The sequence below is a fragment of the Pinus tabuliformis genome, chromosome 3_1 (assembly GCF_031772625.1).
Source record: "Pinus tabuliformis cultivar Carrire ecotype Pingquan chromosome 3_1, CPIR1, whole genome shotgun sequence".
Taxonomy (NCBI): domain Eukaryota; kingdom Viridiplantae; phylum Streptophyta; class Pinopsida; order Pinales; family Pinaceae; genus Pinus; species Pinus tabuliformis.
The window spans coordinates 351323034-351338535 of NC_142301.1; the positions used below are offsets into that span (position 1 = coordinate 351323034).

A 15502-nucleotide genomic window follows, 5' to 3' on the forward strand; every position below is an offset into this window, starting at 1 on the left:
TTCTTCTTCAAGAAGTATATCCAGGTTTTGCGAGAGAAGTCATCAGTAAATGTCATATAGTAAGAACATCCCCCCAGGGATGTTACAGGCAACATACCGAAAAGATCAGAATGGACCAGTTGCAATATCTCAGATGTCTTTGTGACACTTGAGGGGAAAGGTCCCCTTGTATGTTTTCCTTCAGCACAGCCCTTACATACACCTTTATGATTATTTCCAAAATCAGGCATCCCTGTCACCACCTTCCTTGCTTCGGGAAGAGCCTTGTAATGAAGGTGTCCAAATCTTCGGTGCCATAGTTCGGTTTGACGGATAGTATCACAAGTCATAGCTCCCAACGGACTCCCTCCAACCTGGTAGAGTGTACCAACTCTAAAACCAATTGAGATAGCTTCCTTGAAGCTCTTCTTCCACATGAGTACCTTTCCATCAGAGAAAGTTACATTGAATCCTTTGTCTTCCATGGCAGATACAGACACAAGGTTCTTCTTCAATTTGGGTACATAGAGTACATCTTGTAGATGGAGGACTTGTCCTTGAGACAAGTGGAGGGTCACAGTCCCGGTCCCTTTCACAGGATAAGTGGCATTATCCCCAAGGATAATTTCTAGATTAGTATCCCTTTCAACCATGTCAAAAAGTGCTTCCTTGAATCCGGTGATGTGTCTTGAGGCACCACTATCGATTAGCCAGACATCCATAGTGTCGGGCGGAGATGCAGCTGAGAGAGCAGATATTAGAATATACTCATTTCTTTTATCAACAACATTAGACTCCTCATACCTGGTATTTCTGGTCCTTTTAGAAGGTGGATGGTTTCCTTCAAAGTGAGCCTTCCTCTTTCCTTTGGATTTGTCATTTCTTTGATTCCCATTCCTTCGGTTGTTGTTGTTGTCGTCACTATTGGGAGAATTCTTCTGGAAGGGGCATTCTCTAGCATAGTGTCCAGTCCTATGGCAGGTGAAACATTTACCCTTCTTCTTTTGAGTCTTAGTCCTTCCTTTGTCCTTGGAACCACCAGAGTTCTTCTTTCGGGAATGAGCAACATAGGCAGCATTTCTTTCATTATCAAATTCCTTCATCCTTGTTTCTTCTTGCATACATATAGACAGAAGCTCATCAAAGTTAGGGATGGTATTATTGTTGAGAATGGTAGTTGTGAACACTTGCCATTCATATGGAAGTCCTCCAAGTGCGGTGAGAACCATCTCACGATCAGCTATTGTCTCCCCAATAGCTAGCAGATTGTTCCTGGTTTCGGTCAACTTCATAAAGAAAGTTTGAATAGACTCGTCTCGGCCCTTCTTCATATTCTTCAACTTGTTCTTGAGGAATAGCACTTGGTTCACATTGTTTACTCGGAACATAAGTATCAGTTTGTCATACATCTCCTTGGATGTGCCTAGTTCAGATATGTAGGCAACCAGACTCTTATTTATGGATTCCCTGATCAGCAGCTTTGCTCTGATTTCTCCCTTCTTATACTTGTGTTTAACAGCAGCAGAGGCATTTGATGGAGGTTCTTGAATCTTCCCTGTCACATGATCTAGGAGATCATGATCTTCTAATTTGAGATCTAATAACATTTTCCAGGCATGGAAGTCATCACTTCCAGTCAGCTTGTCATTCTCCCTGAATTCAAGCTTAGAGGAATCCATTTCCTTCGATGATGATTGCTATAGATAGAGTTTGTCTTCACCTCAGCTCTGATTCCATGTAAAGTTTTGTAGATGTTCTATGCTAAGAGCAATTTCACTTTTCTCACAGTAATCATACAAGTAGATAAGCAAAATGTAGATAGAACATATAAGCAGATCTTACAGAAGACAAATCAGAAACAAGAAAAATGTATGTGTTTGTTTCGGCGGTCAACAGGATGCTTCAACCAGCAAAGTCTCCTTTGGTCAACCAGCCCAGCATGTGTCACAACAACCCTCCAACCAGTAGATGAGTCAACCCAAGTCAGTTCTACAAAAGTCAACGATGTCCTGAAAAGTCAACGCAGGGGCAGCAAGCTAAAAGTCAACGCAGCAGCAAAACGGTCAACCCTTTGACCTCGATTTTTGTGCCAGGTAGTATGGCCTTCAAAAATCGAACCTCCCACAAGTTTTCAGCTTGTTTGGACCAAGCGTTGACCAAAGTCAACGCTGGTCAAACTTCTGCGAAACCCTAGCAACAGAAACCCTAGCAGCAGAAAAATCCTCTTCGTCCTTCCCACGTGTGGTTGAAATTCGTCCTCCAGGTAGCTCGTACTTTTTAGGATGAGAGAGGAAGATGTGAGTTTTGTTGTGTTCAAATTCTCTCCAACTTTTCCTGTATATATATATCCATCAATGAGGGTGTGTGACACATCTGTTGGGCATGTGAACCTACATTACAAAACTGGCTGACCTTTGCACATATAATTTATTAAGAATAATAAATTCAAAATATAAGTTCTGCTCATCGGATTAAGACTATTTTTATATGGATTTTACACCTCTGAGAAAGAGGAATCCAACAAAAATATTAGCCTCTTAATCTGAGCATCAGAACATGGAGTTTGGACCTAGTTGTCCAAATTTAACAAAGGGTCTGCTCGATGAGATTGGAAGGACGCAAGAGAAAGTGAATGTACTTTGTGACAGTCAAAGCGCTATTCACTTGGCTACAAATCCTGCTTATCACAGCAGAACCAAGCACATTGATGTAAGGTATCATTTTCTGAGACATGTGATCGATGGCAGAAAAGTAGCTCTTCAAAAGGTCCATACGCGAGAGAATTGTGCAGACATGTTCACAAAGCCAGTTACAATAGAGAAGCTGCGGTGGTGTTTAGCTTCTCTTGGCTTGCAGAAAAGATGATGAATGGGCATGGGCAAGAGATTAGGAAAATTGTTGTCAAGGTGGAGTTTGTTAGTTTGACAACGAATTAGTAACTTTGGGTAAAATGTAACTAGACAGTTTTATACCGAAATATTAGTTATGTAACGACGGTCGATGATATAAAACTAACAAATGCCCATGAAATGTAATGAGCGGAGAACCATTGTTGAATAACAAATTCCAATCCAATTCAGTTTCTTGTCTTGGTTATTTTGTTGAGTTTCTTTATTTTTCTTCATTATTTCCGTTATTCGTACAACAGAGTTGCCTCTCCATTTCCTGCAGTTTGTCAGAAAGCAACTGCTTCTCTTCCTTCACGGAATCCAACTGCTCTCTAAGTATGTTGCTCTTCCATCCATCCTCATACATTTCTCTCACCTTGCCCATCATAATGAACAAGTCTTGCTTTATGTCTTCATCAAAGAGTCTTGTGATGCAAGAGGAATTCGAGGATACTCTTGAGGAAGTTGTCATTATGCTAATGAACAAAGAACTTCAAACAAGATTAATAAAGAGCTTATTTCAGCAAGCTTTTACAACAAACCTCTTGTGCTTTAAGGACTGCCTTGAGGTCCTTTGGGATAGAAAAATGCCTTCAACGCTTCTTCCTATTTGTTCTTCCTGGACTGAGCTATCAATAGCTTTCCTTTCACCTCTGCAAACTCAAACAATAGTCAGTCTGCAAAACAAGCATTCAATCAACCTGTTGTGGTTCAAACACCTTTCGACAAGCAGTCTTTGCTTTGTCAATCAAGCATTCTGGTATAACCTTCTTTGAAGGTGAGGTTAACCAAACCTGGGCTCTGATACCACCTAATCTAAAAATGGGGCATTTAGGCTTCTTGTCTAACTTATAAGAACCTCTCCCACTTCCAAAGCTTTAAATATTCCCAAGTTTTTATGATTAACCAGTGCAGAATTAAATATGTGCTTGAACAGAAGGTGTATGCTGGTGTTTGTTATTAAACTGGTTATATGTTGTAATTTAATGTGCTCAAACTGATATATAAATACATATAACACTAAATAAAGCAGTAGATAGGATGCAGCAACAAGCAATCACACATAACAACAATATTAATTAGGAGTTCACCCAAAACTCTTGGGCTACGTCTCTGTGAGCTCTAGTCAACTCGACCAGGCTCTTTGGGATTATGGTAAAGTCCTTTTTACAAGCTCTTGGTTCAACTCCACTATTTTACATAGAAACAATGGGTTTAAACACCATTTTATCCCTGGCTCTTGAAGCTCTCGACTTTCTAGCTCTCAGCTCTCGCTCTCGCTCTTGGCTCTGGCTCTAGCTCTTCGGCTCTAGCTTCTTTGGCTCTAAGCAATGTACAGCGATCTGGCTTTTCACTTGACCTCCAAGTGACTCCCTCGGTTTCTCTGCGCATTCGCCTTTGCTTTCTACGCTGCTTTCTTTCGCCTTAGCTTCCTGGTTTCGCTTAGCCTTCTGCGTTCCTGTCTCAGCGCTGCTTATGCTCGGTTTCAGCAACAACTCTAACAACCCCCTTCTGTCTCTGACATTCATGGCCTTTAATCCAACTGGAATTATCTGTTCATTTTCCTCTTCTCGGGCTCTATGGCTTTCGGTCTCTGTTCGTTCAAATCCCCTTTTGAGTGTTAGCAATCATTGCTAAACGCATTCAGGGACGGTTGCAACCTGTTCTGCAACAGAAGGGTCTATCAGGGCTTTGGAATCCTCAAGAATAGCGTTCTCTATTTACACAGAGAAATACGCTAAAACACAGGAAAAATCCGCCAAAACACTGTTCATCGAACCTCAAATATCCATAGATCTGCCCCTATACTTCTATAGGGTCCGCCTTTTAATCGTTGTCGCAAGTCGCAACTGCCCTATTTCATGGTTTCCCCTTGTATTTATAAAATACATTAAAAATTTGAAAATCTCATAAATGGCTTCATGGCAGACTTGAAATAATATACATTTGCATTTAAGAACCCCTTTGGGTCCGGATTCATCGCATCGGTGTGTTCCCTTTGTATTTCGTTTATTTAACGAGAATGCAAAAAATACATGGGAAAAGTCCTTTTTCGAGAACTCAAAAATTATCAAATATCATTCATAATCTTATCGGGTCCGGCCATCACATCACACATATATATATATGTAGCCCCGCACCATTGTATTGATCGTCACATCGCAATATTGCATGGACCCGGGGTAAGCCATATGGTGTGGTTGATGTTGACGCGATCCGCAGATGCCGATATCGGCGATTGCGATATTGCTTGGGTCGGGGTCCCACCTTTGCCTCGTGGCATTGCCGATTGCGATCCGCCGATATCAAAAATCGCAACATTGCTCGGCCCGGTCCTTTCCTTATGCCCTATGCTATCGACTGTTGTCGATCCGCCAATTTCGGCGATCGTAGTATCGCACAACCCGGTCCCTATGTTATATCACATGTGCCTTCCTCCGACCCAATTTGTCGGGGATCGGCAATCGAGGGTGCTTCCCCTTTTCTCTTAAGTCTGTGTTGGACCTCCTCCTATGCGATTTTCTTCATAAAGCCTTTTAGGCCATTTGTAAAGGATTTTGCCTCTTTTTCTACGGAACAAATGACATCTTCTTTGAGTGATAGCTTCTGTATCCTAAGTCCATATTTGCCCATTCAAGTTGCAACAGATTCAGAATGAGACAGTCTCTGCAATGGGGCTAGTTCCATGAACTTCCTTGGACTTTCATTTTCCTCAGTGAGGAACACTTAAACTTAGGAGTCTATCCAAAATCCATTTTGGATCAAGAGGAATGTTGGAAGGTGAGATAAATAGTAATTGCTGCAAATGGTGGGGGAGTTAGCATATCATCATCATCAAGCTAATGTGTAGGGTTGTTGGCTAGCTGACTGTCCAAAATACAAGAAAAATTTTCGCCAAAGGGGTTACCTAATTTGGTGGGTAATAGTGGCAATTGGAGAAGTTGGATACAGAATTAATTTTGAAGGTTGCAATAGTCCAAAAACAATTTTAGAGCTACATAACATGACACATCCTCCCCCTCACATGTCATGTATTTCGCGTGTCATGATATGACGTGTGTGACACATGTTACACACAATTTTGACTTGTGTCTTATTTGCAAGACACAAGTTTGACTAGTGTCAAACACGAGCCCTAATGGTGTCCTGAAATTTGGACAAGTGTCTAGTGAAAAAGCATCTTAAAATCAATTTATTGCCTCATTCTCACACAATTCAATCACAAGTTTGGAGCTCTCAAAGGTTTTGGAGTGCATCTAAGAGTGATTAAGCAAGGTTAGAACAAATTCCAAGTGTTGGGAAGTGGATTTGTCCAGGCCCTACTTCATTTTCATCGTTTTAGTTAAATTTTTAACATTACCATTAATTGACTCAAGATGTTTGAGAGTGGTTCCAACCTCATTGGATTTCATATGGAGAAAGTAGAATTTTAGATCTCACTTAAAATCCAACAGACTCATCAATTTTCAAGATTTTAAGATTGGGGGGTTGCAACGTTTCCATTGGAGTCTGTCATGTATGAGGGTATGGAACTACCATTTAGTTAAGAGGACCAAGCCGTCTATGTTCCGTGATGTTGGTGGCATTGATTGTTGAACTCCTTTTTCCCGACCCTAGGGAAAATGTACCTATCACTCAAACAAAATCTCGATTTGACATGTTTAGCTTTTTCTGTTTTATTTTAATGTTTAGAGGGTGATACTGATGATGAGGATCCCAATATAGGCAATGATTTTGATGATATGTAGTACTAGTTAGTTGTTGTAGCATGAATTTTTTTGGACTCTACAAGTCATTTAGCGCCTCTTCATTGATGTATTTTTGGTTCAAAGATGGATTGCACTCAATGCTATTTTGGTTATATGCATTAGTTGGATGATTAAATTTGTATCATGATCATTCAAATGTTTTATGTATTTCATAATCCATGTGTAAGTCACTAATTTGTTATATTTTTTAATATATAAAATGTTCTCATGTTTTGGTGATTGTTTTGGGGTTCACCAGGTCATATACTCATATTTTTGTGTCCTCTAGTATTTTTCTGTCCTCTAGTCCTGTGTCCTTGTGTTATGTGACTAAGTTTTAAAGTACTTGACAAATGGTATGCTTCTCCGAGAAGCAATGACTGATCCACTTTTAGAGTGTTACAGAGAAATTATTCTGGATGAAGCAGATGAAATGACCTTAGTTACAGATGTTCTTTTTGGATTGCTAAAGGAAGTTCTAAAGAATAGACCTAATTTAAAGCTTGTCGTTATGAGTGCAACATTCGAGGCTTTCTGAAATGCAGCACGCAGGAGAATGGAGTAAGCATGCCACTTGTTTGATAGGTCGCTCAACGCAGTGTAGTTTGTGGACTGTATTGGTTGCAGAACATTGCCAGGACTGACATCTCTGAGAAATTTTATTTAAACAAATGCCCATACTCTCAAATAATTTCTACTCATTTGCACATGTTAGGACAAATTTGCACCTCATAGTAATCGCCAAGAAATTGCAATGTGGAGGTATTTTGACATCTAGCAGAAGCATACAGAAATACGTGCAACAAAGGTTAGGCATTTAAATTTTTATGGTTTTGAACAGAGTTTAAAATATTCCTTTTGTAAGTGTGACTGCCTAATAGTGCAGATATATTGGTACCGAATGCCTAGATTAGGGATTAATGTCAGAACTGTGGCACTTAGAAAAAACAAGAATGAAAATTATGTGATGAAGACATAAATGTATCACTTGGAGTTGGGTCTATATTTGCATATGGCCTTCCAAAACAAAGGGAAGTTGTAAATAGGATGAGAGATGATGTCTACTTGAATATTATAACTCTTATGCGCACTTTCAGACTGATGTGGCACTTTCAGGAATGAGAATGATAACAATAATTATGTGTATCAGAGGAAATCCATGCCATTCTCTAATAGCAGACTCACAGAACTCTGGCAGATATCTCCAAGTAAGGAAATGCTAAGCAGATAGGCAGAGGGGATTTGAAAATGGGTGTTATTAGTTACAGCCGATAATCCAAATATTTGGGAAGGCAAAAATTTGGGAAATGGCCATGAAGGTTTAAAAGGATATGATAGCTGCTGGGGTTGCACCAAACGTAGTCACCTGGACATCATTGATAGTTGCTTGCACAAACGCAGGATTACTGAAGAACGCTGTTCAAGTTTTTGAGGAAATGGTTTTGTCTAGGTGTGAACCTAATACACGGTGCTGCAATACTCTTATCCAAACTTGTGTTGGGTTTTTGTCATTATGGTCGAGCCTTCCGCTTCTTTAACACCTGGAAAGAAAAAGGGTTCTATGAGGCAAGTGCAGAAAGACATAACGAATGTGTATTTGAAGCTGAAATGGAGATCTCCTTGGATGTGACAAATTTAAATGGTAAAAATTTGAGCCAGAGTATCCAGGCATCTATTTCTGTTGTTCATACTCAACCTTCCAAGATGTCTGAATACAAAACCGACAGTTGTTACTTACAACATTCTCACGAGGGCATGCGGATCTACTCCTTATTATGCAAAATATTTAATGGAAGAAATAAAAATGCATGGCATTTGACCAGATCATATTTGCTGGTCCATCCTTATTAATGCATATAGAAATGTGGGTGATCTACAAGGGGCCTTGTGGCCATGCGAGGAAGCGTGAAACTCAATTCGGGTCCCAATTGAGTTGTTAAGTTAATAATTAGTGCCCTTGTCTGGATCTCTCAAGCAATGAATGCGGGCTAAGATGCGACAAAACAATTTAAAGAGGGGGTGTTGCAGGACATTGAGCGCTGATGAATTGCTGAGGTGTAGCTTCCCTTTTCATGACTAGGAAATGAAATAGGAAGAACTTTTGGGAAGCAAGTACAACAACATAGTTAAAAATAGAAGTAGGAGTTTATGACTGCTCAAAGCAACAGTTAGAATAAGTCTATTTCAGGATGCAACTTCATTTAGCAACATTCTTACTTGATCTCTGATGTAGCACTAGCATGAATGGCAATTCTGATACATTCAAGGGTCTTATGAGAAGTTAATAGAGATAGACAAGTTTACGCTAACACTAAATTCTGTTGTATGTATGCACTGTTGTCAATGACCAGAGTTGATTTATTGGATTGCTGGAACTTTGCCTAATAGATTTATGCTACCCCACAACAATGGTCGTTGACGGAGATTTTGGTATGTTGAAGAAAGAGAAACTCAACTTCAAGGCTATCCTTCGTGGCCTCTAGAACAAGCTCCAACAGGCTATGGAACATGCATCGTCCACCCACAAATTAAGGCCAGTCAAGGAGAGCGCCTTGTATTTCAGGATGAACAGTGGGCATAATTTCGGTCTATTGGAGCCTTCGTTTGCCAAAATGGGTACCGATTGATAAAGAGGTTTTGTTGTTGCTCATATCTGTAGATATTTGTCGTGCATTGGGTCAAAAGTTTCGTTTGCAACTGTTGCAGTCTCTTTTAGACATTACATATAGCATTGATTGCATAGAGTGAAAATTCTTCATCACATGGATGGGGAGAGAGAAAGAATGTGAGCTGGAGCACAGCGATAGGGGGAAGAGAGAAGGAGAGAGGGATGGAGATAGTGACAAAACTGGAGAGAAAGCAATGGGGAGGTGAGAGAGTGAGGGAGGTGTAAGAGAGGGAGAGAGTGAAGGTGGTGTAAGAAAGGGAGAGAGGAATGAAGAGAGGGGGCAGGGGGGAGAGGAGAAAGGGAGGGAGAGAAAGGGATGGAGAGAAGGGGAGGGAAGAACAAAGACATAGAGAGATAGAGATAGAGGTAGAGAGTGAGAGAGTGACAAGGGAGAGATGGAGAGAGGAGAGGATGGAATACAGAGAGAGAGAGAGAGAAAGTGAAGAGAGAGAGGAAGACATAAAGATGGAGGGGGAGGCAAAGGGAGAGGAGGAGAGAGGAAGGGAGATAGTGATAGAGTTGGAGGGTAGAGGGAGAGAGATGGGTGGGACAAATATAGGGGGTTGGGAGAGAAAGGGAGAGAGAGAGAGGACTTAGGAGAGAGGAGAGAGAGAGAGGGAGAGGGGAGAGAGAGTGAGAGAAAGTGAAGAGAGAGGAAGGCATAAAGATGGGTGGGACAAATAGAGGGGGTTGGGAGAGAAAGGGAGAGAGAGAGAGGACTTGGGAGAGAGGAGAGAGCGAGAGGGAGAGGGGAGAGAGAGTGAGAGAAAGTGAAGAGAGAGGAAGGCATAAAGATGGGTGGGACAAATAGAGGGGGTTGGGAGAGAAAGGGAGAGAGAGAGAGGACTTGGGAGAGAGGAGAGAGAGAGAGATGGGTGGGATAGATTGAGGGGGGTGTGAGAGAAAGGGAGAGAGAGGAAGGAAGAGAGAGAGGACTTGAAAGAGAGAGGGAGAGTGAGGTGGAGTTGGAGGGGGAGAGAGAGAGTGAAGAACAAAGGCATAGAGAGATATAGGTGGAGAGAGAGGGGGAGTGACAAGGGAGAGAGAGGGAGCAAGAGAGGAGAGGAGGGAAGAGAGAGATGGAGAGAAGGGAAAGAGAGAGGAAGACACAAAGATGGAGGGGGGAGAAGGGGAGAGGGAGAAGGAGATAAGAAGGGCGATAATGACAGAGTTGGAGGGTAGAGAGAGAGTGTGATGGGGAGGAGGGGAGAGAGTGATGGGAAGGGGGGGGACAATAGAGAGGACTTGACAGAGAGAAGGATAGATGGAGGGAGAGAGATGTGGAATTAGAGGGGGAGAGAGAGGGAGGGAAGAAGAAATACATAAAGAGAGAAAGGTGGAGAGAAAGAGGGTGAAAAGGGAGAGATGGAGAGAGTGAGGGAGAGAGTAGAGTGGGAGGCAAGAGAAAGAGAGGGGAGAGAGAGAGGGAGGGAGAGATGAATCTAGCTTAGATATGGTATGTGTGTCTATAAAAACCAACCTAAATCCATCTTAACCCTGGATCTATCAAGCATCAAGAGGAATCAAATTTCTTTTCACTTTAAAAGAAGTTTGTATCTCAACGTTTGTATATCTCACATTGCCATAATTTTAAAAAAATTGTAGAAATTAATTAAATTATAACTTTATTTTAAATTATAATATTATTATTTATATATAAAAAAATTAATATATGAGCCAAACATATATATATAAGACATGTAACCAAATCCTAAAAAAACATGTAACAAGATTTTTAGCCGTGGAGATACACCCCAACTTTAAGACATGTAACCAGATCCTAAAAAAACATGTAACAAGATTTTTAGCCATGGAGATTCACCCCAACTTTACCATGGAGATTCTGTGGAATTCTCTACCATCCACTTATGAATTATTAATACTTAGATTTAAATTTTAAAAGTTTATTCCAAAATAAACACATAAAATTTCTTTATGTGATTTTATGAAAAGACCTCTCACGTACATATTATGAAAAATATATATATATATATATTAAAAGTTGACTTTTATTTTTTAATTAGTTTATATAATTATAACCATTTTCTCTTTTAATCTATTTTTTCCAAAAACAAATTTAAGTGCTTACTTCCTAAATAGAAGATAAAACAGAATATAAAACTGAATTGAAGATTAAACAGAATTTAAAATTTTGGAATAGGAGATGAAACGGAATATAAAACTGTATTGGAGATGAAACAGAATTTAACTCCTTCACTCCAAAATAAGAAATAAGAGATGACACAGAATATAAAACTGTATTGAAAATGAAACAGAATACAAAACTACATAGATATAAACTACACCAATAAATCCAAATCCTAATAACACTTATAGTTGGAAAGATTACAATAGGATATAAGAACATGATAACTAATTTGCTATATGACAGACTATAACTGGATAGAGTTTGAAAGTATTACAGGATTAAGCTTTGTGCATACTTTGCCGTTGAAGGTGGAGTTTCTCCCAGGTGAGATAAATCTGAATTACTTTTAAACCTAATAAGATGCATGCTGCACACAAACATATTCCCGACCATGACTTTGAGAAATGTCTTCCATAAATTTCAGCAAAAACAGTCCTAGGTTTGCTTGTGTAGAAGCTTATAACGTCAGAAATGGCTTTGTCGGTTGGCTGGCATTTGATGTTGTTGGCCGGTAGTTGCTGGTGCATTCCGTTCCAGATTTCAGCAACATCATTGTCGGTTCCCTAGTGACTCTGTATTATACCGCCATTTCTTAGCGCTCGAGCATCATCGGCTGTATCGATCAAGTGTTTCATCAAGTTAGTATATGACATAAGGGGTTGTGATTCTTTATTCTGTTTAGAAATCTTAAATTGCTGCAAATTTCCAAAGACAGCATCTGTTTTGCCGTCCATTTCAATTACAGGTAAACAAAGCGTGCAGTTTCTGCGAGCGAAACTAATTTCATTGAGCAGCCCTGTGTTTTGAGCAAATTTCACTCTTTACTGGTGGGAGAGTGATCCTGACGCACCTCTTGTTTATCCTCTATTTATAAAGGTCTGAAGAGCTGATAATATTTTCATATACAAATCCCAAAAGATGCGAATCCCGCCCCCATGAAACTCCAGGTGTTACATGTGAATCCTCACTTTCACACAGATTCTGAATAGGTGCCAATTTGAGTAAGGCATGTTTCAGAATACACTCAAGGCGCTGATCTGTATTTGCCTGCCGTTGATGGACCAAGTTGCTTGCATCTTTATCTGGATCCCGTTGATACGTACCTACCTCCCATTGAAGGACGTTTTGTAAGACAAAAAAGGGTATTTGATTGCCAATTTTCATAACATCTTCCTCAACTGCTGCTAACTGATGTAGCCATGGCCGGAAGAAGCCATCTGCATTACAGAGCCGGTTTGCCGAGATCTCCGAGCGGCAGGGATGGAAGGAAGATGCATTACGCTGGTGTAAACCGCCTAAAACCCTAGAAAGCAGAAAACTGGACCATTCAGCTTACTGGCCATATTTAAGCAAACACTAAAAACGGGGCGGCTAACCTAACCGATCTTATCTCTAGGCCCATCTCACATCGGCATTTTGTGGGTTTTTACATCGATTGAATTAAACGAGTCACCGATCGTGCCTCTAAGCCCACCTGAACGGAGGATTTTGAAACTTAAAAAGTGCAGCAAAATTTTGATGGAAAAGGAGAGCATACCTCAAGAATTCGAGAAGGAATAAGCCATCTCGAGCCATCATCCGAGCTAGGTCATCGTCACTGTAAAGATCCATCTTCTGACGCCGGCCTTCTTCGTTAATCAAAGGACATTGCAACCGAGTATACCAAGCTCGAACCTCACTCGTAAACACATCAACTCTCATGCTGTTCACCAACTCCTTGAAGTGACAGTCTTCATAGCGTTCGCAGATGAGACTGCCTTTAATTATTTCTGACTCATCTGAGTCAGGTCTGTGATAAAAAGGGCCAAGAGGAAACTTCTGAGGCACATACATTTTCTCCTGCTTACTTTGGGAGATAGCAGGCGAGTCATTGGAAATGTGGGAGATGTTTTGGGGGTGTGTGCCAGCCTGATCAATTACTATTTCAGTTGGCTGTGCCGAGTAAACGCGATCGGCGGGCCTATTCCATACCCAAAACCTTTTAAAAAGATCAACTAGTCCATGGATACTGGAGATGGTTCGGATGCCTCTTCCAGCCTTCTCTTCTCGCTTTGGTGTGTGAGTGGACATATCTATAAGCGAACTAATCCTCCTTGGCAGCGGCGAATTCCAAAACTGATATGATTCAGGGGTTCTCTGAGAGGAGCTCCAAGGGAGTGTTGAATCTCTAGAAGGTTGCAGAGGGTTTTTCAGGATGCAGAGTCCTATGAAAGTTTTGAGAAGAGCCCAAGGGTTTTTCAGAAGGCGCTAAATCTATATAAGGTTCTGAGAATAACCCAAAGGTTTTACGGGACGCCGAAGCTCAAGAGTTTTTTCAGTACTACAGGATTCTGAATCTCAGAAGAGCACAAAGAGGGTTTACAAATGGAGTAGGTTTTAACTTCGATATTTTGGAAAGACGTTTTATCATATACGTTAATGAATGTAATTTGGGTAGTTAGGTTAAACATTGCTATTTTTTTATTTATTTTCAATTTTGCACTTAATAGGTTAAGTTATTCAAGAGTATATAATCAACTTAGATCGATCTTAATTTCAGATTTATCAAAGCACCAAGAGGGATTAAATCTCTAGAGGTGCAAGTCTTTCTTTAGGTTTTGCACTCAAAAAAGAGGGTTGTACCTTGAGAGATTTGATCCCTCAGTGGTTGATAGATCTAAAGTTAAATCTAGGCTGGTATTATATTGCAGTTAGACAACATGGAGCTATATGTGATTCACAATCTCCAACTTACATCGTGATAGATTTAAATCCTTATAGTGAGAAGTTTGAAAAGGATATGCACATTCGAGGATTTTAGGGGTTGTCAAATGGATAATGTTCCTCCGGGTGGACATGCCATACATTTCGCCCCAACTGAAATCCATATGAGAAAATGTGAAGAGACTTGTGATGTTTCTCATATATTGTCAAGGTATATTGACCTCATTATGGCTCGAGTTTTTGCTCACTAGATGATTATGAGGTTACTAGATAATGCAAAAATGAGAAATGGAGTTTGGGACAAATTCATAGACTACATGCAAATACTGATGCAGGATAAAATTCTCATCATCAGGATTTATACTGTTGTGCTTTGGCACACTTTGGAAATGATATTGAAAATGTAAACATTGTGAAACTTTACAAGGAAGCTTTAGTTTCTGAGCAAAATGTTAAGGTGTGCAAAATGCTAGTCTTGTCAATTCCTTCTTCAAATTTAATACCATTGGATATTATAGAACTACCACTTGATGTGAAAGACTTGGTGCATAGATTTGCTTACCATGTTTTGGCAAATAAATTTCCCCTTTAAAGCCTCATTATCAAACTTTGTACTACAATCCTTCGAAGGGGATTGACAAACAAAATGCCAACTGTGATAACATAATGTATACAAAAATCTTGAAAACTATGGTTTTTGAGAGAGAAGTAATTTTGGGCATTACTCTTTACAATTCCCAAAGTATTGTAAAAGTTATATGCAAATTGATGGTCGAAATTTCTAAATCATATTGCAATAGGTGGCCAAAAATTGATCTGAATTGGATCATTATATTGTTTGTCATCCATCTCAATGCATTTGGAATGGAAAAAGTAGAGGAATCAGCTCACGGAATCGTTTTTACCGGCGGGACCAATTTTGGGAAACAGAGTCTGAAACCTTCCGAGAGTGTTTTGAGGCATCAAACGACGTTTTTTGGGGTGAAACTCTGCCGCTTTAGCGGAACATCTTTTCATGATATTCTACATACATAGACCTTTTCAACAGCGTAAGAAACACGTCAATAAGAGTTTTTATGTAAAAGTTACGCCACTTAGAAGTTGACCTTCATATTTTCACACCTATAGTTTGGGAGGATGCCACGTCTGTTGAAAATGGCAACAATAAATGCTAAAAATAGAAGTGCTAAAAATAACACTGCTATAAATAGTAGTTCGGGTACCAATGTTGGACATAGCAACAAGGAATGAAAAATGGAAGTGCTAAAAATAGCATTGCTATAAATAGTATTTTGGGATAGATTCCAACTTTAGTTAGTCCCTGAACTAAAATTGAGAAGTAAAATTTGAATTTGATCTTAGCAGC

At 40.0% G+C, this 15502-nt stretch overlaps 1 protein-coding gene across 2 annotated transcripts; it reads right to left on the minus strand.

Moving 5' to 3' along the window:
• Positions 1–11523: 11523 nt before the first annotated feature.
• On the minus strand, positions 11524–13818 carry LOC149187164 (uncharacterized). Of its 2 annotated transcripts, XM_089411300.1 has the most exons (3): positions 12971–13818; positions 12284–12736; positions 11524–12046 (listed from the first exon to the last, which is right to left on the minus strand). In XM_089411300.1, exons 1-2 carry the CDS (start codon positions 13501–13503, stop codon positions 12298–12300), a joined length of 972 nt encoding a protein of 323 aa, XP_089267426.1. In that variant the 5' UTR covers positions 13504–13818; the 3' UTR covers positions 11524–12046; positions 12284–12297. The 2 variants fall into 2 exon arrangements, with proteins under 2 accessions (XP_089267426.1, XP_089267425.1); XM_089411299.1 differs by having other exon boundaries at positions 11524–12736.
• Positions 13819–15502: the final 1684 nt, after the last annotated feature.

Excerpts from the sequence above, each read along its gene's own strand:
- LOC149187164 (XM_089411300.1), bottom strand. The coding sequence starts at position 13,503 with ATGTCCACTCACACACCAAAGCGAGAAGAGAAGGCTGGAAGAGGCATC. Across the intron at positions 12,737-12,970 it reads TTCCTTCTCGAATTCTTGAG|GGTTTTAGGCGGTTTACACC; the intron begins GTATGCTCTCCT and ends TCTGCTTTCTAG.